The sequence below is a fragment of the Protopterus annectens genome, chromosome 9.part0, assembly GCF_019279795.1.
Source record: "Protopterus annectens isolate FY-2018-M chromosome 9.part0, PAN1.0, whole genome shotgun sequence".
Taxonomy (NCBI): Eukaryota; Metazoa; Chordata; order Ceratodontiformes; family Protopteridae; genus Protopterus; species Protopterus annectens.
The window spans coordinates 244,080,373-244,105,158 of NC_056743.1; the positions used below are offsets into that span (position 1 = coordinate 244,080,373).

The 24,786-nt window shown below is 37.0% G+C and overlaps 1 protein-coding gene across 3 annotated transcripts in view; it reads left to right on the forward strand.

Moving 5' to 3' along the window:
- The window catches only part of MYBPC3 (myosin binding protein C3), a 627,853-nt gene that overhangs the window by 317,665 nt on the left and 285,402 nt on the right, over nt 1–24,786 (forward strand). For all 3 annotated transcript variants that reach the window (XM_044082825.1, XM_044082823.1, XM_044082824.1), the window contains 2 exons: nt 19,610–19,746; nt 23,857–23,913. In XM_044082825.1, the coding sequence (XP_043938760.1) occupies nt 19,610–19,746; nt 23,857–23,913 (194 nt within the window). The remainder of the gene's footprint in view (nt 1–19,609; nt 19,747–23,856; nt 23,914–24,786) is intronic.

Sequence of the window (24,786 nt, forward strand, 5' to 3'; positions counted from 1 at the left end):
TTGCAGATGGCAGAAGTAGTTTTTTTTTGTCAAGTGTGATGGCTTTTTTAGTCTCATTTCTTAGTTGTTGGAATTTAATGCAATCTAGGGGTAACTTGGTAGTGCGCCACTTGTCCCATGCTTTATCTGTAAGTGTTATTTTGGCTTTGGACTCTGTTGTTAGCCAGGGTGCTATTCGTATTTTAGTTCTGATTGACCGTTTTGGAGCCTGAGAGTCAAGTATGTTAAGAAATGTGTCATTAAAGAGAGTCACTGCCTCATATAGGGGAAGGTACGTTAGCTTTGACCAGTTACAGGATTTGAGTTCCATTTGAAATTTTGCAGGCTCAAAATTTTTCTTGTTTCTGACGGACCTATAAATGGGCAGTCTAGCGCTGATGGTTTTGTCTTTCATTATGTATGTGACCAGGTGATCACTAAGATCATTGGGGAGAGTCCCAGACATATACTTATGGGGGTGACTATTGGTGAGTATCCAATCAAGAATACTCTCTTTTTGGTTAGAATTTCCTGTTCTGGTGGTGGAGGATATGATCTGTGAGAATCCATGGAGGTTTATAAAGATGGGGTTGGAGTGTGAAGAACATTGGTTCCAGTCAATGTTAACATCGCCTAGAACAATAGTTTCTTGAGGGTAGTTGTTAGCTATCCAGTTAAGAATGTTCTCCATTGTTTCTGAAATGTTCCCAAGGGGGACATAGATCTCAATTAGATTTATGCTTTTTTGATTGTTTAGTTGTAGTTTTAGAGCTAATAATTCAGCATTGGAGACCTGGGGTGGTTGAATGGGATTAATTATGATGTTAAGTGTGCTTTTGTATAGGACAGCTATCCCACCTCCCCTTTTCTTTATGCGATCAACCCTGAGTATGTTGTACCCGGGTGGCAGGATCTCATTATCTTTGGTTGATGGCTTAAGCCACATTTCTGATAGACACATTATGTCAGGGAGGTAAGTTGCTAACACGGCATGTAGGTTATGTACCTTGTTGCTTATCCTTCTTATGTTTAGGTGGCAAATTAGAAGGGAGTTGGACGACCTGTGGGAGAATGGTGGGCTGGTAGAGTCTGAAGTAGAGGATGGGCCTGGGTTCGGGTGGATGTCACCGTCTTTAGTAATATTTTTTCTCAGATAAGCTAATAGTCTCAAGAGTTTAATATATAAACCATTCTCCTACCCTGTATCTGGCTGCTGCGCACCCTGCTCCAACACTTGACCTACACCTTCTGTTCCTGCACTAAACACCTGAACTTACCCTGCTGGAAGCCTCCAAATGATAGTCCTAACTAAGAAATAACCTACCAGCTCCCCAAGAGACAATTCCTTTCTTAAAAGGCAGTGAAACCTTGTGTTCCTGCACTAAACACTTGAACTTACCCTGCTGGAAGCCTCCAAAAGATAGTCCTAACTAAGAAATAACCTACCAGCTCCCCAAGAGACAATTGCTTTCTTAAAAGGCAGTAAAACCTTGTGTTCCTGCACTAAACACCTGAACTTACCCTGCTGGAAGCCTCCAAAAGATAGTCCTAACTAAGAAATAACCTACCAGCTCCCCAAGAGACAATTCCTTTCTTAAAAGGCAGTGAAAGTATGTATTGTTACTGCTACAAGTAAACTGTAATACTTTTAATGTATAGTAAACTGTAATACTTTTGAGCTCCTCGTGGTCCTGCAGAGTGATGCTAGCAGCAGAGAGGCTAAAAGAGCGACTGCTAACCTGAGCAAAAAACACAGCATCAATGGGACCAGATGGTGTCCCGGGCTGCATCTTACATGAACTCCAAGAAGAGCTAAACCCAAACATAAAACTACTGTTCAATCTCAGCCTTACTACAGGATATGTACCCAAAGAGTGGCGTACAGCAACAGTGGTCCCTCTCCACAAAGGTGGTGTCTCAATGGATCCTGGAAACTATCGCCCCATAAGCCTGACTAGCTTGGTCTGCAAAGCTATGGAAAGGATCATCATGGTCCTCATAAATACAGATATTGGGGACCTACAGACACTGGATCCTACCCAGTTCGGCTTTGTTAAGGGCAGATCCTGCCTCTTAAACCTGGTCGATTTCTTTGAAACAGTCACCAAGGCCATTGACAAGAGGAAGGTGGTCCACACAGCCTACCTGGACCTCGCAAAAGCCTTTGATACAATACCCCACTTGGGCATTATAGATAAGCTCACCAGCTTAAATATAAACCCCTATGTCACTAGATGGCTTGCAAACTGGCTCAAGGACAGAACCCACATGGTTAGAATTGCTGGAGCCATGTCAGACTCCAAACCAGTTACAAGTGGTGTCCCACAAGGCTCAGTCCTGGGACCTCTCTTGTTCGGTATATATTTCTCGGAGGTACAGGCCAACACGGAAGGACTGTGGCTGACCAAGTTCACAGATGACTGCAAACCAGGCGCCATAATTGACTCTCCAGCCGACACAAGCATCCTACAAAAGGGCCTCATAGAAACAGACAACTGGTGCCAGAGCCATGGCCTCAAACTAAACGCCAAAAAGTGTATAGTCATCCCCTTTGGCAAAAACAAAGTGCCCACAAATTACCACATAGGTGGTAATCCATTAAGTACGGAAGAAGTAATTAGGGACCTGGGGACCCAAGTTGATAGCAATCTCTCATTTGAAAACCATGTGGCCAAAGTGGTTAGAAAAACATTTTATATAGCCCACCTAATCATGAAGGGATTCACATCTAGATCAGGGGAGGTCATTGTGCCTCTTTACTCATCCCTCATCAGGCCCATAATTGAGCACAATGCCCCTTTTGGGATGTACCTTACCAGACACCTGCAGCAACTGGAAAGACCCCAAAAGTACCTCACCAAGAGGATCAAAGGGCTCAAACAGATGCCATATGCTGCCCGTTAAAGAAACTCCAGCTCTACTCAGTGGCATACCGCCTGCTCAGAGGTGATCTGTGCCTGACGTATAAAGCCATGTCCAACCCGGAATTAATGGACATGCTGCACCTCAGAAAATCCAAATCCCATCGAGCTACGCGATCGAGAGACTTGAACCTCAGCACTGAAATAAATAGGACATGCTGGAGGGACAGATTCATAACCCAGAGGCTCCCTTCACTCTGGAATAAAATCCCAGTCCAGGTTAGGCAGAGTCCCTCATTGACTCTCTTCAAGAAGAATCTTGATGAGTGGATGGGAGATCGTAGGTTTACCCCGGGTATTACTTCTGTGTCACTGTTAGACAGAGGCACAGTATATTAACCTCGAAAAAGGGCATAGCAAAATTAATTTAAAATGGGTGGCGAAAGCCAAACACACTCTGGCTAGGCTTATAAATGCCCTAGGGCAGATAGCCTAGTATGAACCTATGAACCTATGAACTTTTAATGTATTAAAGACTCTGCTAGGTTAGGCAAGCTTCCAAGTCGGGCTAGCCAGCAGCCAACCCCCCCCATTTATCACTTACCTTTACATTAGCCCTATTTCCAGCACATATTCTCTACTCACTAACTGGATTATCTCCCCTCTCCCTTAACCTGCTATCCTCTGTAGGAGACCTGTCTGTTGCAATAAAGTGACTGGCCACTAGGTGGCGCTTAACTATCAGCTTACTGTTCACTAATCTCCTTCTCTGATTCTTTACCATATCTCTCCAACTCTGTTCTCAGTTTTCTACAGACTTACTCTTTCACCATTTCTCCTGTGTCCAATTTATCTTTATTCACATTCTACTCCTCTGTCATCATGACTCTCCTCTTACCAGCCTCTGAACTTTCTTTTACAATTCTCTCACTCTCAGACTTACCTGCTGAACTCTCATACCACCCAGATTGTCATCCTCGACAGTCTGCTCTCTTTTCTCTACCCGCTCCATTTGCCCTGCGGGCTCACTCCGCTCCCCTACCCTGCCCCCATTTCCCACACGCCCCCAGTGGTCCTACCTTTATTCCTCTTAAGACACACCCCCACTAAACCTACTCCAATCTCCTTAGTCACATCATTAGCCTTCCCACCCCCATTCACTCAATACACCCTCCTTAGTTTAATTACCACACCCTCTGTCCTATCTTATTCCTGCTTATAATATCTAACTCCCATTTCTCTCCCACCTTACATACCAATATCAGGTCCACATCAATAATCCCTTACCAAGTACAACTTCTAATCTTAGTCTCACTCCTACCCCCTCTAACCTCTACCTATATCCTAACCTCCTATGAACAACCTCTTAACTACACCCTTCTCTTCCCCTCCAAACACACACTAATGGGAACCCTACCTTTCTCTCCATACTTCCTAAACATCATTTGTAAACCCAGCTACCTACTTGCCAAATATCACAGACTATCACATATTAAATACATCAACCTAAAACCTAGAAAATTCCTTGACTACTATTATAAGCCTCTCCAGCCTAAACACTTAACACTCCTCCTCTCCTTACTAGATGGGGACATTCATCCTAACCCTGGACCAAACTATACACTTAACACTACAAACTGCAATCAACACAATACTTGTACCCTGTCACCTACCAAACCTCCCAACTCACTCTCCATAGCACATCTTAATATACGTAGTATTTGCAATAAAATCACACAAGTCCATGCCCTCCTAGATGTCCACCTATTTGACATCCTATGTTTATCTGAAACATGGCTAAAACCTACCATTAAAGATGATGAAATCACCCCACCTGGTTACAATATCATTAGACTGGACCGTACAGCTAAAAAGGGAGGAGGGGTAGCAATGCTCTATAAAGCAGAACTGCAAGTCAGCACTGCAAATCTTAACCTTCCTTTGGACAATAGTACTGAAATAATCATCTCTAAACTTCAGGTCAATGCTCATAAAGCCATAAATATCATCTGTATTTATCTTCCACCAAGTAATAACATTAGAACATTCGAGTGTATCCTTAACTGGCTAGCTACCAATATTCCACAAGAAACCATAGTCCTAGGGGACCTTAATATCGATTGGAATTCCTGCAATAGTACAAACCCTACCATCCATATCAAGTTATATGGCTTCTCACAAACCATTAACTCCCCTACTAGAACTAACAGACTCAACAACAAAGAAAGTACCTTGGACTAGATACTTACTAATACCCCTCAACAAACCTATATAGCAGGAACCCTTCCTGATGACCTAAGTGACCATTCACTAACTTATATTATTAGACATAAAACCAACTTAACCTTCCCTAACACTTTCAGAACAGTACGCTCTAAAATGCAATTCAACCCAGAACGTTTCCAAATGGAACTTAAACGATGCAATTGGTCACCATTAAAATCTCTCCCTCTAGATGAAGCAGTTGAATACTTCAATTCCACATTCTTAGCTATCCTTGACCACCATGCCCCATTATGTTCTATTAGAAATAAAGCTAAACCTGCCCCTTGGCTCACCAATAATACTAGGCAAAAAATCCATCTTAGAAAAAAGTCCTGGTCAAAATGGTGTAACACTAGGAATTCCATTGATCACCAAACCATTAGGGAAAACAGAGATAATACAAAAAAAGCCATCCTGTTAGACAAAAAGAACTTTTATCAGCAATGACAGCAAACCTCCCACAAAGAACCTCGTAAATTTTGGACTAGCATTAACAAACTTCTAAACCCAGGCCAAACTTTCACACCTAACCCACAAGGCTCTAACCCTGCAAATCCCTTACAAACAGCTAATGCCTTTAATGCTTTCTTCACAGACACCATCCAAACTCTTGCTACCCACCTATCTCCTGATACCTCTAACCTGCCTACTTCTACTACAAACCCACCCCCATCATTTAAGTTACAACCTGTATCTACCTCCTTTATTTGTTCCCTTCTCCAGAAATTAAAACCTACCACCCCCTCAGCTGACAAACTCCCAGCAGAATTCCTGCAAAAAGGAGGTAAAGCTATTGCCTATCCCATTTCCATTCTAATAAATAGAACCATAACTGAAGGAACTATCCCATCCATTTGGAAACTTTCTCATATCATCCCACTACATAAAGGTGGGAACTCCAATGACTTCTCTAACTTTCGTCCCATAGCACTACTATCCCAAAAATTATGGAAAAGTGTATCCATAACCAACTACTTAACCACCTACTCCATAAAAACCTACTCGCCAACTGTCAACACGAATTTAGACCTTCCCACAGTACCACCACAGCCCTGCTATCCTTCACAAACTGTATCAACAAATTCTGCAATAACAATATTCTGTCCTCTGCACTCTTTATTGATTTATCTAAAGTTTCGACATGGTTAATCACCAACTCCTCCTATTTATACTAAAATCTCTTTCACTCGATCCTATGTCTGTGAACTGGTTTACATCCTACCTAGACAACCGACAGCAGGCTGTTCTCTGGCAAAATAAACTATCTAATCTCCTTCCTATCTCCCTCGGTGTTCCCCAGGGCTCCATATTAGGCCCACTCCTATTTTCCATTTATATTAATGACCTGCAATCAGCTATTCCACACACCACTTGTATTCAATATGCAGATGACTTTACTATTATCTGCTCAGCCACTTCTCAAACTAAACTGCAGACTATTACCCAAAAACGTTCAACTCTGTAGAACAATGGTTCTCACACCACTGTCTTCTCTTAAATCCCCAAAAAACTAAACTCTTACTCTTTACACCAACACGTAAGTCTACCCCTTTACATTTCACTCTTACATCTAACAATGGAACTCTTATCTCTCCTGACCCAACCACTAAACTCTTAGGAATAACAATTGACAACCACCTTAACATTGATACTCACATTAACACCACAATAAAAATAGTTAACAAAAAACTAGGATCCCTTTATAGAATCAAACCCTTTCTTACACCACTAGCTAGAATCACTATAGCCAGAACCCACCTAATCTCCACTCTATGCGTCTCCTATATATAACAATCTTTCTAAAAATAACCTCAACAAACTAGCTATATCCTATAATAATATTGCTAGATTTGCCACAGGTTCTCCATTTAGAACCCATCACTGTTTGAACCTAAAACAACTAGACTGGCTAGAATTTCTTAACCAACTTCAATTACAGCAGCTCACAATAGCCCACAAGACCTTGTTACAACCCAACAGCACACCTATATTTTCTAGCCTCATAACACCCTATAATAATCTCAAGAATCTACGCTCCTCAAACAAACTGCTGATCAAAACTACCAAATCCAACAACTCTGCAGGTGAATCCTTGTTCTCTAACGCCGTTGGGAAACTATGGAACAAACTACTCTCTGAAATCACATCACAGACTTCTCTTTTACTTTTTAAAAGGAATCTAAAACTATATCGCAATAAACACTGGCTATGCTCCTGTACTAACCCTGACTAACTTTTCTCCTGTTATTACTTTTCTTTCTAAACTATACCCTCTATTATCTTCCCTTCATAGTCTCACTATTTTATATTATTGCGTACAAATTTGCATATATATAATAACTATGATTATTATAATTTGAAAAAAAAATTTTTTTTTTGTACACACTAAAGTTTTTATTTAACGCTTCCTGTTTTTATAATATATGTCACAACTTTTAGATTAATTGTATACATTTTTACTTGGAGCTTTTCTCCCCAGGCCTCTACTGAAAATGGACATGTATCCAGCTAAACTAGCCCGGTCAACAAATGTAAAATAAAAATAAATAAATAAATAATAAATAAATGAAAAACATACAAAATGATACCACTTTAGTTGCAAATAGTTTATATCACAGACACTATTGAAACAACTGTAGTTGCAAACATTATACATCACTTATAAACTACCCAGTCATTGTCAGTTAAGGTGGATAGCAAATGTTGCTTATTCTTATATAAAATGTCATCCACTAATTCTCTAATGACTAACAGTAAATCCTGTACTTTTTTACCTTTTATACCATAAATATTTTTATTTATAATCTTACTTAACTTACTTCCCATTCTCTTCTGCAAAAGTTTTATAAAAATCTTATAGTCTGTATTTCACATTTGTCTCCTTTTTTCCATATGAATTTAATTACACCACTACACAGTTCTGTATAATGAAATCACTTTCTTAGCCATTAATTTAATACTTTTAAGGTATAGCTCCTTTTAACTACAGTCATATTCTTATACATGCCATATTCTACTCCATCCAGCCCTGCTGCAGATTCCAGATTTACTTTTCCTAAAATATTTTCTAATTTGTCAATTCTACTCTTTTTCCCAAATCCTTATCTTCTTCAGAAAATATATCCACTTTCCAATCCTTAGTACATTGTACATTCTTCCCTGTGTAGTTTGTAATATACCTGACCTATCTTTCATTAGTCTCATAATACTTTCATTTCCTTTAATAAGTTTATTCAAATATGGTGCAATTTCCTCCTCCTTTTCTTGCAAAAAAATCTCTGTTTATATAACAAATACTGCATTTTCTTTTTATTTAAATCATATTAATTCATGTTCTTTAACAAAGTAGCTTTCTTCATTCTATCACAAATATCCTTACTCAATTGATCATAATACACATTCCTTTCTTCTTTTTATATTTTCCCTGCTTATATAATATTTTGTATATTTTTGTTTAAAAAACAACCACCATTCAAACCAGTTTTTATAAAAAGGCCTCCATAAACTTACTGCATCCATCTTCCCTACTTTATCACATTTAACCTCGTTAATCCTTTTATTCATTTTCCTATTTTCATATAGTCATAATTATCTTCCAGAGTAATCCATATAGCCCTGTGATCCAAAAAACTGTCTCGAATACTCATTCTACAATTTTTAACCCTGCTGCAACTAAAAAAAACTGTTTCAGTTTTATGTTTACCTCTACTGTAAATCCAAGTACTTTTATTCCAAATACTTACATTTCATATCTTATAATATCTAACACCACTTTCACATCATATGCTTTCTTATTTTGCCTTACGTTATAATTAAAATCTCCTGCAACAATATATCCATATTTACTCCTACATACTTAATTATATCTTTAAACATCTCTTCTGTCTTTTTTTACCACAAATGCATAAATCGCTATAATTCTAAATACCTGATTTCCCCATCTTACATCCAGAATCTTAGTTCAGCCTACAGCAACAAAATGTAAAATCTAAGACTTTTATTGTCTCCTTAAATAAAATAAGTATTCCTGAACACATCTCTTTCACTAAATTAAAGATCAGCTTTTTTCCCCACCACATTTCCAACTGTTGTCTTCCTTCATTTGTTTAAAACCTAGTATCTTCTAATATAATAATGTCACTTCCCTGTCTTGTACACCATTCAAGAATATTTATTCTTCTTAGAACATTCTTTAAAATATTAACATTTAATGCAAGTACCTTACACAAAATGTTAACTTTTTTTCAACCTTTCCCTTTCTTTTTCTCTTTATCTCCTTCTTCAATTTTTCTTTTTCAGTCTCAAACTCTCTTATGAATAGAATTTCTTTTTTGTTTAACTAAATTCCATTCTATATCTTCATTGTCACTTAACCCTGATTCTTCACCCTCTACTTTATTAAGAATAAAACTTTCAAAACTGACTTTTTTGTAAATCTTCTGAGGTTCCGAATCATTTACTTCCATACATTCAATTTGTGTACGCTTTATTTTTTTTTTCTATTGCTATGTCCTTGCTCTCTTGATTCTGCTGTATTAATGTTTCTGCAGTCTCTTGCTCTAACTCATGTACTTTATAATCACATTGCAGCCCCAAGTGTCCTACTTTCATACATTTATAACATTTAACTTCACATGTTCTTATATTATGTCCCATTTTTTCCACACTCCAAAACATTTTCTTTTTTCACAATTATTTATCAAATGATCAGCATTCCCACATAAAAAACATGCCTTTGGCTGTCCCCCATATTTCACCATTCTTTTGTCCCACATTTATAACACTTTGAATTTGCACAATACTATCATTTTTCATTTTTAAAACAGCACTGCAGTGCCAAGCACCCATTCATAAACTTGTATTATCATACACTTTTACAATATCTGTTACATCTTTGCAAAAACTTAATAAATATTTTTTAAAGCCATTTTTTCAACTTCAGTTCTAAACTGAATATTATTTTTTTTGTCTCTCATTGAAAAGGTTTAAATATGTAAGAGATCCAAGGAACACTGTCATTTTTTTCATAGTCATCTAGAAAATTCTCCATAGCTTTACCAGTCTCAAAAATAATGTCACAAAAAGTGTCTTTATTAATATTAATACTTCATTTGGAAGAAATTATACTTCATCTAATGAACAAGGTTTAGCATTTAATGTGTTATTGAAAGTTTTTGAAAATAAGCTCCATAGATACAAACACCTTCAGTGACAATGTTTACATTTGGAAGCCTCACTTCATTTTAAGGTTGTACCTCGTGGGCTCCGGACATTGAAAATGCCGACTTACGGAGATATTTTTCCTGAACTGGTAAAATGTTGGCAAACCCTGAATTTGCAGTTAGGGTTTAACTATATTAAGACACTCACTGACTTTTTTCAAACCTATGGAAATTACCTTGTTTAATGAGGTTACGAATTTGCAGAATGAGTTTTCCAATAAGTTTGTAGCTGAGTGTTTTGAAATCAGACTGAAGGAAGTCATTGATAATGTATCGAATTTTAAACAGAGACTACAGATAGTCAAGAAAAAGAAGTTACAGAGAGATCTGGCTAACTTCAAGAAAGGTCATGTTTTTTCCTGGCCATGTGAACAGACACATCATGTACCACATAATACAACAGCAGGTACTGAGACCTTTAGAGAAGAAATTATTGAGACTATTCAAACTCCTCTTAAAGTTGTTAATAAGAAAGTACCTATTAATACGCAGATCTCTACTTCAACATCTGTGCCATCTTTTCCCTGCAGGAACCCCTGCCCTTAGAAATTAATCATAGGCAGGGTTGCTCAAAGAGCAGAATGAGAAAGGGGCATGTACAGCACCAACTCTAAACTGAAAAGGAGACAGGAATGGTCATGAGAAGCAAGAACATAAATATTTAGTTTTTAATATATCCTCACAAGTTCTAACAGAAGAACAACTGAAATTACTTAATAAGGGACTTTCATTTATTACAGCTAAACACATTGATTTATCAGCAGCTTTAACAGATCTCAGACCTTTTGCAAGGAGTGTCTCTTTGAAACTGTTGTTTCCACAAGATGAACCATTAGTTAACAATTCCAGGAAACTGAGTAGCTTTGTTTCACCTTTTCCCCCATCTCTAGAGAGTTCTGTGGGTTTATGTGAAGAGCAAATGAGATAAACCCTGTCTCAAAACCACAAACAGTCGTTTGTAAATTTGACCCATGATGAAACTAGAGCCTTGAGCAAGCTCGGAGATAACTCTAACATAGATTTCATCCAGCAGACAAAGAGGAGGGATCATAATTATTGACAGACAGCAATACACTGGGAAAATGCATGATATGCTGAAAGATGAAATGACCTACTTGCATCTCTTTAAACATCAGCTGAATGCTTTGATTGATAAAGTTCACTTTTTTGAGCATGACATGCTTATGACTGGGATGATTTCTAGAGAGCTGTTTGACTACTTTACAGTAGAATATCATGTGGTATCGATTCTCTATAGCTTACGAAAGGTACACAAGAATCTTTTTGATCCACTTATGCACCTGATATTGTCAAGTCGAGGGTGGCTAACTGAGTCGCTGTCTATTTATGTTGAAAAATCCTTAAGACCAATACTGGACAATGTTCAGACAGTTTTAAAAAACACAAAGAACTTTTTAAAGGACTTATTTGAGTGTTCAAAGGCAGTTGACTTTAATGATAAGTGTTTGATTGTCACCTTAGACATTACCTCTTTTTTTTTAATGTCATTCCTAACACAGAAGGCATAGATAACTTTAGATCTTTTTTGACAGCACATAGTGACTTTTCTACCTCTAAACTAGAACTTATCTGTATGTTACTTGAATTAATTCTTGAAAACAATGGTTTCATTTTTGAGTCTGATTCATAACTAAAGCAGGTCAGAGAAGCCATGGGTACGGCTTGTGCCAACAACTATGCCAACTTGGCACTAGCCTACTGGGAACCTGAGTTCATCCTTAAGGTGACTTTATTTGTGAAAGATATTATATACTATAAATGCTTTGTTGGTGACATTTTCCTCATTTGAAATAACACTGTGAGTAAACTTGAAGAGTTTTTTTTGTTTTATGCACAGTACTACATATCTTAAATTTGGTTAAAAGTTTTCATATAAGAGTACAGATTTGTTAGACATAAATGTTGACAGAGGCCACTTAGGTTGCATAGGCACTAGCCTTTATAAGAAGCCAAGTAAGAAGAATGTTTGCTTACATAAAAGTAGCATGCATTCTAGGCATATATCAAGAAATGTCATCAGCAATAAGTTTTAAAGGGTGATGTGTCTTTATAATAATGATGCCAGACTAGAAGAACCCTTTGAGGCCATGAAATTATATTTCTTAGCGAGAGGCTACTCTAGAAAATAGGTGGATAATTCTGCTTCTAAAGCATGGTCCAAGAGAGAGACATTATGTAGAACATTTTTGAAATGCAGTGAACTTTTGAGGGATAGGGTAGAGAAATCTCCACAGCAGAGACATCCCAGTGTTTTATTTACCTATTCAAGTGATGTCAGCATGCTTTGTGATATAATTAAGAAAAATTTGCCTTTGCTTTTAGTTGATGAGAAAGATAAGAGTGTGGTAAGCAATGCACCTAAATTTTGTTTTAGAAATAACCTATCACTTAAACGGCAGCTGTGTTGCAAGAGACAGACTTCCAATACTTTTTTGAGATCTGAGTGCATAGGAACTTTCTCCTGCCTTGTAGTGATTGTAAATTTATTAAAATGAATACACCCTTTATTTTTAACTATGCAGGATGAAGATTTGACCTTAGTTTCTATGCAGACTACAGAAGTAAGGATTTGTTTATTATGTAGCCTGTGTTTGTTGTAATGTGTTTTATATTGGAAAACCCAATTGTATGTTCAAAGATAAAACCTTAGAACGTAATAGTGACAACAGACATGGTAAGGCAAATATTGCCCTAACAAAACATGTGATAGAATGTGGTACTAACCATTACTTTCCATTTTTACTATTAGAGTTAATGAAAGATGTCTCGAATAGAACTGAGAGAAATGAGTTAAGATGGATAATTGATCTGAAAGCAGATAAATTTCCTAGGCTGAATGATCGTATTTCCCTCAAGCCTGTGTTAAAGTCACAGCCACATCCTCATTAATGGATCTGTGATGAGGAAGAAATGTTAGTGGGCATACTACTGAGATTATTAGAGCGTTTACTCACTATATATATATATATATATATATATATATATATATATATATATATATATATATATATCTATAATTTTTTTGTTTTAGTCACTTATAATATGCCTCACTGAAGAGTGATGAGGTACACTTGGTACATTTTCATTTAGATTCATTTAGTATACTGCTTACATTAGATTTAATTGCTAGGATTTGTCTTGCTTAAGAGTATATATCGGTTCTATATTAGATCAGCAAAATGGCATTACAGCGAATGCCGTTTCGCCAACACATATAGACCGAAATCTGAAAATAGTGAAGGCTCTGGTCAAGGATTTTTTTCCCAGGGAAAACAATTGCTTGGCCTGAGCCGTGACAGTGCCCTTTACCCCACTGTAGTACGATCTCAGAGTTGGTATATTTAGTTAGGGGAGGTGTGGAGGGCACAGTGCCCCACATTGGGGGGTTTGGGGGTGAAGCCCCCCCACTTAATTATGTTTACAATTGTGTGTATGTGTTTTTGGTGCAAGCGATTTCTTTCTCAGGGAAAGAAATCACTGTTTTGAACATTCGCGGTTTAGTGCAGTCGGTGTTTACATGTCAGTGAAGAGGCGTTCGATGTAACATCTCTTCAAACTTTTAACATATACCCTATATATCTCATGTTCATTTAGTTTTTACATTATTCGATTGGGTAATTTTTTGAAGGAAGTAGCTGAGAACATTTTAGTATACTGATTGGATTGTTTTAGATAGATTTGCTGCAAGTGCTTACAAACTTTGTTTTTACATCAGCTGATCTAGGCAGCATGCACAGCAGTAGTGGATTTTATTCTTTTTCATTAAGTTTCAGAGTTGTAGACCTTTCTGTTTGTATTTGAGTGACTCGACTAGAGGCTTCCAATCTGGATATATGAGTATACTCATATATTCATACATCTCATATTTATTTATTTTCAATGTTATTTGATTGGTGGATTTTTTTAACGAAGTGAGTGTAGTTTTTGATAGGTAGAGAGTATTCTCAATATACAAACTGGATTGGTTTAGGTAGATTTGCTGCAAGTGCTCTTAAACGTTGTTTTTCATACCAACATGAGCAGTAGCAGTGTATTGTACTCTCTTTTCATTGGTTAGGTATTAGAGCTGTAGAGCTTTTTGTAAGTATTTGATTGGCTCGATCAGTGCCTTCCAGTTTGTTCTCATAAATATGTATATTCATATACTCTTGTACTTAATGGCTCAGCATTAGAGCTGTAGAACTTCCTGTATTTATTTGATTGGCTTGAAAGAGCTTTTCAATTTATTTGATTGCCTCAAAAGAGCCTTTCAGTTTTTTATGAGTATGTATATTCAGATTCTCCTGCCATTGTTGGTTTATTTGTTGATTGTGTCTAACTTTCATTGGCTAGATTTCTGTATTTATAACTTTGAACATTGTTATCCTTGGTCTGATAAAGTGGTGCAAAAATCATGTGAAAGTGCGTACCAATTTTTGTTTCATTTGTCATGTTTTAAGCCTTGTAGAATTAATTCTAGCTTTATTTGTTGTTTATTAAATGATAAGCAGTGGTGGTCATGGTTTTCTTCATTTTACTTCATCACATTTGTAGCAGACAATGACTAGTCTTGTGTGACTACACAGGATACTTGCAAAACAACCCATAATATTTTAACATCTTTCTTTTGTACAGTTTAGGGAAGGCCAGTACCATGGTGAACAACTAAGTTAAAACAAGACTTTGCAGAATGACTTATGTATGATCAGAGATCAATTATTATATTCCGTCTTAATCTTTCTTTCTCCCTCTCTGCTACAGCTTTTGAGTGATATATAACCTAACTTCTTTTGAGCTTATAATGTTTTTTTTCTGCTTTACTCATTTGATGTGCCTTGTACATTATGGGTCAAACTCAGTGAGTAATTCCTGGCGTAAATTCCTCTGGCAACTGCCTACTGACCTGTGGAGTTCCTCATCCTTGGCTACACTGCCGTTTGTGTTGTATACATGCTGCAGCTTCAGAAGGTCATTTAAGACAAAGGTATCTGGTGCCAGTGCTTTGCTGATGATATTCATCTATGACTCCCCTTTTCTCAGGAGTCTGTAACAGATGACTACCTTTGAAGAGTGTTTAGATTCCATCCAACACTGGTGTCACCTAGTAGACTTAAAACTCAACCTGTCAAATACAGATGTGATGTTTGCACATGTCATTGTCCATTCATTACAGACCCCATTCCTTTCTAGCCTTGTTTTAGACAGGTGGAATTGGCTGGAGTCTGCATCTTCTGTGTGTGTGATCTTGGTGTGATGCCTGATGACAGGTTGTAACTGAAGGATCGTGTGTCAGCTGTTATCAAGACATCATATTCAATTTGAAAAGCTGTCATTAAGGCATATTATTTACATTGGAAATATAACACCTCAAGAATCATATTCCCTCATCAGACGTTAAAATGGCAATTTCCACACTCCTGCCCCTGCACTTTGATAACTGTAATGCCATGTACATAGGTCTAATGGATGGAGACCTAGCACCTATGCAGAGTGCAGCATTCCATGCCCAGGTGTGTGATGCAGGCCTCTCACTCTGGTCATATTACTCCTAATCTATGGGCTCTGCAATGGCTTACATGCACTGTCAGGTCTTTGTTTAAGATCCTTGTTTAACATCTATGCCCTACACAGTTTGGGTTATATAGTTTGCAGCTGTTCATGTTGCCTAGTTTGAAGTGAGGCTTCTAAAATCATCAGGCGACAGGATGCTGTTTCCAATACCTTTATTGAGACTTCAGGTAGGCATTCATTTGCCTATACTGCTCCTGGCCTGTGGAATCGACTACCTTGCTGATTCAGGCATGCAGTTCTACAAACCAGCACTGATCTTTTCATGTCAGTCCAACAGTGGATCCTTTTTACATCATCTAAACAGTCCAATAAATAAGATACACTCATTGTCACCTGAATAGTAAATCATTTAACTAGAAAGGCAACAGAGACTCTGGGTAAAGGAGTTTTAATTCCTGCACTTGAATATGTTATGTAACCCCAATAAATAATTTAAAAAGAATGCAGTCAGCTCGTAATAGGATCTGTAGATTCCTTACTGAGTAACCCTGAAGAGGATACCAGGGCCTAATTTTTCACAAAGAAGTTCATCTCTCAATAAACATTTGATTGAAACTTCTACTTGGTATCTTGTATTAATTACAAGCTTATTAACTGATCTTAGAGAATGAGGGAATTGCACACCTTCACCCAAACTAGTGAAACAATGTTCTCCAGCAGGGTGTTAATGTACAGGTAATGTCCAGTAAAACAAGAATGCTGCTTTATGGTAACATATTACGACAGAAAAAAATGCTACCATTATTCACTCTCATTAAACCCACTTGGGAGCTTAGCAAGCATAACATTTTTAAAAAAGTAAATTAAAAAAACAAAGTAAAGTGTGTGTGTGTGTGTGTTTTTTTATCTGTGTGTGTTCATGCGTATAAGTACACCAGTTCATGAGACACAGAGAAATACAGCATGAGTGAGAGAAGAAGAGACTAAGGGGTGGAGGGTCTATATCAGGAACAAGCACATTGAGCTAGGTGATCCAGCTACAGCTCTGGTGTGTAAACATTAAATCTGTGCATAATTTGGTATTTTTGATCAAAATACTTCCTCCAACGATATTTACATACACTACAGAAAATCTATGATGAAGGAACTATTTTACATTAAAATTTCTCTCTCCCATGAAAAAAAACAAAATGTAAAATCCTCTCTGCTGCTAATACAACCATTGAAGCCATTTTTCATAGTAAACTATTAGGCGTGATAGTAGATGATAATCTTAGATTCGACCTGCATATACAAAATTGCATAAGAAAAACTCATCAAAAACTAGGGATCCTTTACAGAGCCAAAATCCTTTTCACTGATACAACTATAACTACACTTGCCACTACTTATCTCCGCCACACTGTTTTATGGTGCTGCCATGCTTACTAACCTCCAGGCTTCACAATAATTAAAACTTGAACGATGCTATAACAAAATTGCTTAATTTGCAGCACATACCCCTTTCAGAACCTATCACTGTATAACACCGAAAAGCCTAAATTGGTTAGAACTGCTACATCAACTAACATATACACAGCGTCTTACCAGCTGTAAAATTATCCAGCATCCATCTGCCTGACCAGCACTAAAAAACATTCCACACAACTATGTTCCCAGTCAGTGACTGGGATCCAGTAACCAAAAACTCCTGCCTGTCTACAAACCTAGCAAATCTGCTGGGTATTGTCAGCACTCGTACAAGGTTGCTAAGGCCTGGATTACCTTACCTGTATCCATCAGGTCTATATTCTCCTTCCCATCTTTCAAAACCACTATGAAAGACTTACTAGTTAAAATCTGTCTCTGTTGTTGCTTAAAACCAGGATAAACTATATCTGTAAATGTAAACAAGTACCTTATCATTCCTTATACCTCCCAAATCTCCCTTCTTTACTTATTTCCATACTGTTATCACATTCTCTTCCCTGACTTTCTCTCTAAATTTACTTTCCCTTCACTTCATATTGCAATTCCTGTTGGTATTATACTAACCTACCTTTAATTTCTCTACAAACTGTCAAAGATTTCTCTAAATATTAAATGATTGACATTTAACTTGTATCGATTCTTAATATTATGTCTAATTTTTATAATTATTTAAACTGCAGATGTTTTTGTTTTATTTTTGATGACTGTAAAATTATTGTTCTTAAAATGTTTTGTAATAATTTGGAGCTTTCCTCACTGGGCCTCCTCTGAAAATGGGTTTCTACCCAGTTGGACTTTACTGGTAATCAAATGTCAATAAATAATAATACATTAAAATTCTTTTTTTTAAAAGTGTATGGTAATAAAAAAAAATAATAATACTGAAAAATTTAACAGATATCCCATTCTCTAAGAGTTATAATGCTCACCAGGGTAGGTGTTATTAGGGAATTAATCCCCTTCCAGAGGTGGCAAGGCCCTCCACCTGCAGCACTGCACCTCACAAATTCCCTGTGCATGTGTTAATTCTTTGATAATGATCACACTGTCGAGAATTGTTTCTACTTTGCAGATCTATCCACAGAACTCTCATATTGCAACCAGTTTCAAAAAACGTGAGGTTTATTGTAACAGCTTTAAAATGACTTAGCATTCCCCATCATGCATTAGCGGATCAATTTCAGTTGGTCGAAATTTTAAATTGTTGAAACCCATATGATCCACAGCATATGATCAATAATTTAAAATATCAAAAACCAACTAGGTAAGAAGAAACAGCATTTTAGCTGTGGGGGGAGGCACCTCCCACAACCCTGCTAATTATATATACTAACTCCAAAATCGCACACTGTGGGAAAAGGGCACATTACCCAATTCTCACTGTATTACAATCTCATGAAGCTCTGTTTCTTCTTCCTAGTTGGTTTTCAATATTTTAAACTGTTGATCATATGGTCTTGACCATATGCATATCTTCAATTTAAAATTTTGACCAACTGTATTAGACCCACATCAGCACATATTTCCAAAGCTGTCTCCTCCATTGTATGTCCCAAAATATAAAATGTTTTCCTTTTATTGTGGGAATGACAATGTTATGTTATTTTTCCAGGATAAGCTAAAGTAGCTATTTCAAAGTAAAGAGGAAAAACACACATTCAACAGGTATTGCATAGTGTAGCTTTTTCTTTTGATTTATTTGTCTTAACCAGATTTGTCTAACAAAGTTCAGGATACAGACTAGACATCTAATGGAGCGATGTATATATTTACTATTATACTGTTATCTTTTACAGCACAATCTTCATTCTGCTTTTACATGTTCAGTGACATAAATTTTTGTCTTTTATTGTGATTAGGTTGCAACTGCAAATAATATTTTGTGGTCCAGTTTTTAAATTTGTAAAATAAAACTAAATACAAATAAAGCAATTTGTGGGTAATGGATTTTGTTCTACTTGAGACCTCTGTGATTTAGGTAACACTGATAGGACAGTTATCACAGCTTGTGTTCTTGTACAAAATATTATAATGTTATAGTGAGTGGAGGAACTTTAAATCTCCCGTGATGCTACTTGAAGCTGACTTTTACAATCTTATGATATTACCAAAATGAAATTTGTAATTGAAAGGGTTTTGTGTTCATATCCTAGCATTTCATTCATGCTTCATCACAGAAGTGTTTACTTAAAGCAATAAGCAGACCTTTTTCTAAGTTATTCACATAAACACATTTCTTGGTCACAAAACACATTCCTTTGATGCACTTTATGATTCCACAACTTTTGTGTATTTTTACAGAACCTCCAAAGATCAATCTTGATTGCAAGAGCAAAGGTCCTGATACCATTACCATTGTAGCTGGGAACAAGCTGAGACTGGATGTGCCAATTTCTGGAGACCCTGCTCCTACAGTCACCTGGACCAAACTTAAAAAGGTAACCAAGTACATCTGTATTACAGGCATCAGTGTAAGAGCTTTACTCCTTGAGACTCTGCTAAAAAGAGGTCTTGCATAGCCCAATCGGACCATCCACATTAACAGACTGAAATAAATACATACATACTAAAATGAATGAAGTCCTTCATAAGTCATATTTGGAAAGAACCAGCATTAAGCCTGCAGTACATACAAGATTCCAGCTGAGGGCACCATTATATTAGTCTTTAGGAAAAAGTCATTTATAGTACACGTCTAAAGTGTTTTATGAGCAGAGATGTTAAAACTACTGATGCTCAGTTTACATTTTGAATCATTTTCTTCACTACAGATTAGCCATGTAGTGATAAATCATTAATCTCCTAATGTCTGACTTCATTTTGTGCTTTCCAATTAAAGTGCTGCCTTGTTTACTCAGGCTGCTGTTTGTCACTTTGTCTATTTTTGCTGTCTGGCTGATCTAACATAAGGTCTCTAGCACTACCAGATATGCAACAGTTTGTTTATTTATTTTACCCACCAGCACCATCTGCAGCTCACACAACTTAACTGTACAGCTCCATATTCGCAAAACCTGTAAGAAAGTGGAATATTTCATTTATAAACAAAAGATAATTCCTTAATCTGACACCGGGGATCTTAGACTCGGTTCACTTAAGCCATAAGAAACCAGAACCAAACACTTGTAATACCGATAACATCTGACAGATTCTGTTCAATTATATGGCAGATGTCAGCAGGGGTCTTTGGCACAGATGCATAAAGCCCTGAGTACAACTCATAAAACTTGATTTCAAATACAATAGAGAGTTGATTATCCAAACTAATTGGGAGTAGGGTAGTTCAGATAATCAAACATACATTGAACTGGATAAAAAACTTCTAAAATCTTGTTTTTTTTTCTGCATGCAGGGAATAAACTTTTCAACCATTCAGCAATTCCAGTGGGCAATAAAGAATATTTTTCACACACGAGTGGGCTACAAGCTAAAAAAACGCACACACAAGTGAATACGTATAACTTTAATGTATTCAAACTTTATGATTTTTCCTACCCGAAAACTTTGGAAGGCTGCATTCAGATAACTGACATTTGGATAATCAACTCTCTACTGTAGTGGCTCAGGTGCTAAAAGAGCCAGGCAGGGGAGGGTGGATGTAAGCACCCAGTGTGAGCTCACCAATCCTGGGCCAGGATCACGGCATGGGCTGGGCAATTCCTAACCAGTGAAAATAGCTTTCACAGTGTGTTGGTTAAAGCACTCAAAATATATGAAAGGGGAGAGTGTAGGGTGACCTTCAATGATATTTGTGCTCATGTCAGACACCATGCACAGGGTTAAAGCCTTAACAGAAACACCCTCATATAACATATCAGCATGCCACATCCTCTTACCTCTTGTCTCATCCTACCTCTACATTTTTTTATTAAGCACCTTTACTGAATTATAACTTGTGACATAGGCAAGTTTACATTTACATAAAAGTAATCAAACTGTATTAACAAGTTCACATTTACAAACATTATACTTCACATATATTGCTATATATCATATAACCTAAGCAACATTACATAAATTATTAAATTCCTGGCCCTTTTTTTAAACAAGAAACATCTTTATTAAACCATCACTTATGACATAGGCAATCATACATTTATATAAATGAAAACAAACCACACCAACACAATCCTAGTTGCAAGCAATTTACATCACAAACCATATTAACACATTCCCAGTTGCAAACATTATACATCATCTATAATCTACCCAATCATTTTTCAGTCAAACATTACATAGCTCATTTAAGTCCTGCCTTCTTTTAAACCTCATTCCTCCCCTGTATGTATTTTCCCACAATTTCCATTTTTTTTCCTATGTAGTTTGCTCCTACCCTTTTCTAAAGAGCTCAAGTCCAGTTGTGCTATTTATCTATGTTACTATATTCACTATTTCTAGCATAGTTTGTTTTTTATTTTGATTTCCATTTTCTAGTAATTGCTTTTTTGGCAGTTGTGATGCCCCTGCACTGGCCCAGTAATCAAAGAGCCTCAATCCTCACCACTGGCAACAGCGAGGGATGTACACAATGGGAGGATGACAGGTACACACACAGTAAAGTACAATTTCCCTTAAGAGCACACAGAGATCACAGTCAGTCTGGGGCTGGTTTCTCCAGCTTTCTCCTCATCCCCAATATGACTCCCCATTGGCACAGCTATAGGGTCGAGAGCTCACCTGAGTGGCCAAGCCAAAACCTCCAGCACCCTCTCTTTCCATCTAGTGCTTTGTGTCCCTGCCCAAGTACCTGACACACACACACTTTGAGATTTGATTTATACACAAACACAAACTCACACCTGGGAAAAGCTGGCACAGGTTTATTAGCTATGCCCCCTTCTGCCCAGACTATAGGTAGTACCAGCTGCCACCAGCCACTACTTATCAGCCACTATAAAGGCCCTTACAAAGGGTGACCAATCCTATTGTGTAATGTTACTATTATCCAAATGGTAAGTGTGACCAAGACTTTCAAGGCTATTTAGGAGTGGCCTGTACAGTGTCACCAAATACATATGCAAGTACTCTAAGAGCTTAAATATCTCTAAACAAACCATCCACAATTAGAAGGTTTAAACATATTTAATAATAAATAACAAAAGAACAAGATAATGCTCAAACAACACAGTAACTACAGAGTTCAGAATCACAGGAAATATTATAAAACAACATTGCAGGACAGTGCTGCGGTAGCATTGTCGCCTCACAGTAAGACGCTGTCCGGTTTGATTCTCAGCTAGAGCATCTTCTGCATGGAGACATGCATGAAAGGGCGTACCTTCATTGAAGGTTGTGCATCAGGCCTGGCAAGCCAGTATGTAAAAATCAACTGCCAATCATTAGCGGACCGGAGTTCCGCTGTGGCGACCCCTAACCGGGAAAAGCCGAAAGACGCAAATTGCAGGACAGTCTCAGATGAATACAGAAAACATCTAAACTAATCTTTATTATATTCCTATCTATCTCTAAATGAAATACTATGCCTAAATCTTACTTACAGAGCAACACACAGGCAGAAGTGCTGAATGGATGTTTCTAGGTCCAAGACAAGATACAAAATACCCAGACTTTCTCTGAGAGTTCTTAAAGTAATAATCAACATTACTGCTGGGTTAGCTCAGATGACATCACTCTTTGTCACCTCCATTCAGTTCCCAGGCTTTTTAATGCTTAAGTCAACAATTAAAAAATATTGACATTTTAGCATATATAAGCCACAGAACTTAAGAAGACACGTAATGTCTCATATGCCCTGTGACACCCACAGAACAGAACATTTGATATTATGTTTGAGAATAAATCTACCACTGTCTTCATAGTCAGATTGTAGAATTAAGCCTCGTAAATAGCAGGTAAACTAAAAGTATGTGACTGAATCTGCAATGTCTGCTTTCACAGTGGCATGAAAAAGATTTGAGAATGTGTGATCTTTTCCTATGCAAGTAAAAAAAGGCATATGAAGTTTGCAACTGCATTCTGCTCTGAAATATAGCAATTATACATAAAATATGGAATGTATAGCAGTCATGTTTAACAGACCCTGTAATTGTTTTGTTCTTTGATTACAAAATGAATGACTATTCCTAGTTCTGAAAGCTAAATGCTGTAAAACAGGATTTAAAGAAAAAAAATATGTGAGAGTGTGTATGCTTTGCTATAGACTGATGCCCTGTCTGGGATTTACCTTGTGCCATTGTGTCACAGAATGGTCTCCACCATCAGGCTGCTCTAAATTGGTTAAACAGCATATAAGATACATGGCCCAATGGATGGATGGAGGGAGGGAGGGTATATTTATAAGCCTATAATAAGACTGGCTCATTTCCAGTTTCTATAAAATTTCCTTCTCAATCTGTCCTTGCACACCATATTTTTTAAGGGCAGCAGTGTTCTTTAGCATGCTTTTCTGACTCCTTCACCTTTATCTAGCCATGTTTACCTCACAGTCACAAGTACCACAATATTTATTGCTATAGTCTACTGCCCTGTTTTATGCAGCTGTGCTTTGACCACTATGGTTGCCTTACAGCAATGTTTTGTTTCTATAGAGTGCTGAAGGTGTACAGAAGACTGAGGAAATGGCAGATCAAGTCATAGAAGGCCAAGTAAGTTTTCTGTTCTGTCACTTAGAAATGATTTAAGAATATAAAGAATTTCTGTATTTGTGTTCTTTTTTGTTTTAATAGGTAAACGAATAAAAAGATAACTGTTTATTTCCTGATTTGGGGCTATTTGTAAGATTATGAAAATACAGCCTTCAGCTGCAGCTAAAGAAATACCAACAAGAAAATAGTTGTGACACCTAACTTAGCCATCAACAGTACCCGGGGGTTAGATTCCATGCCCTTGAAAGAAGGAGGAATTGGTGCAAAAATCCAACAATTAAAGATGCAGAGGACAAGCAATGAGGGCTGACGGAATACATGGCAGAATTCTTAGAGAATGGAATGGAATAATTACTAAGACCAATAGTGTTTTTTTTTTAATTTTTTGAGGAGAGCAGGTTACCTGAAAACAGGAAAAGTGAAAACGTAATTTTCATTTAAAATAAGTTGATGCAAGAGAGGGTGGGAACTACCAACATATCACTTTGAACTTCCTGTTAATATGAATCATAGAATATTTCTGGCACAGAGTTATAGAGAATTAAGAGACCATTTGAACTAAGAACCAGGATCAGTACTGATTTTTAGCAGGGAAATAGTGTCAAATAAATGTTACAGTTTAGTCTTTTGACAAAATTAATCAGAGTAGATCAAGGAGGGTCATGGATCTGATCTCCTTGCACTTTAGCATTTGGCTACAAAAAAATTATTGTGCAACTAAATAGCACTGACCTGGAGCCAAGGGTTATAAGATGAGTAAAATATTGTCTGAGACAGAAAATAGCATTAAATGAAGTCCAGTTATATAACAGTGTCACTGGTTGCTGATATACAAACATTAATACTTAGTCCAGTCCTTTTTAATATCTTTAT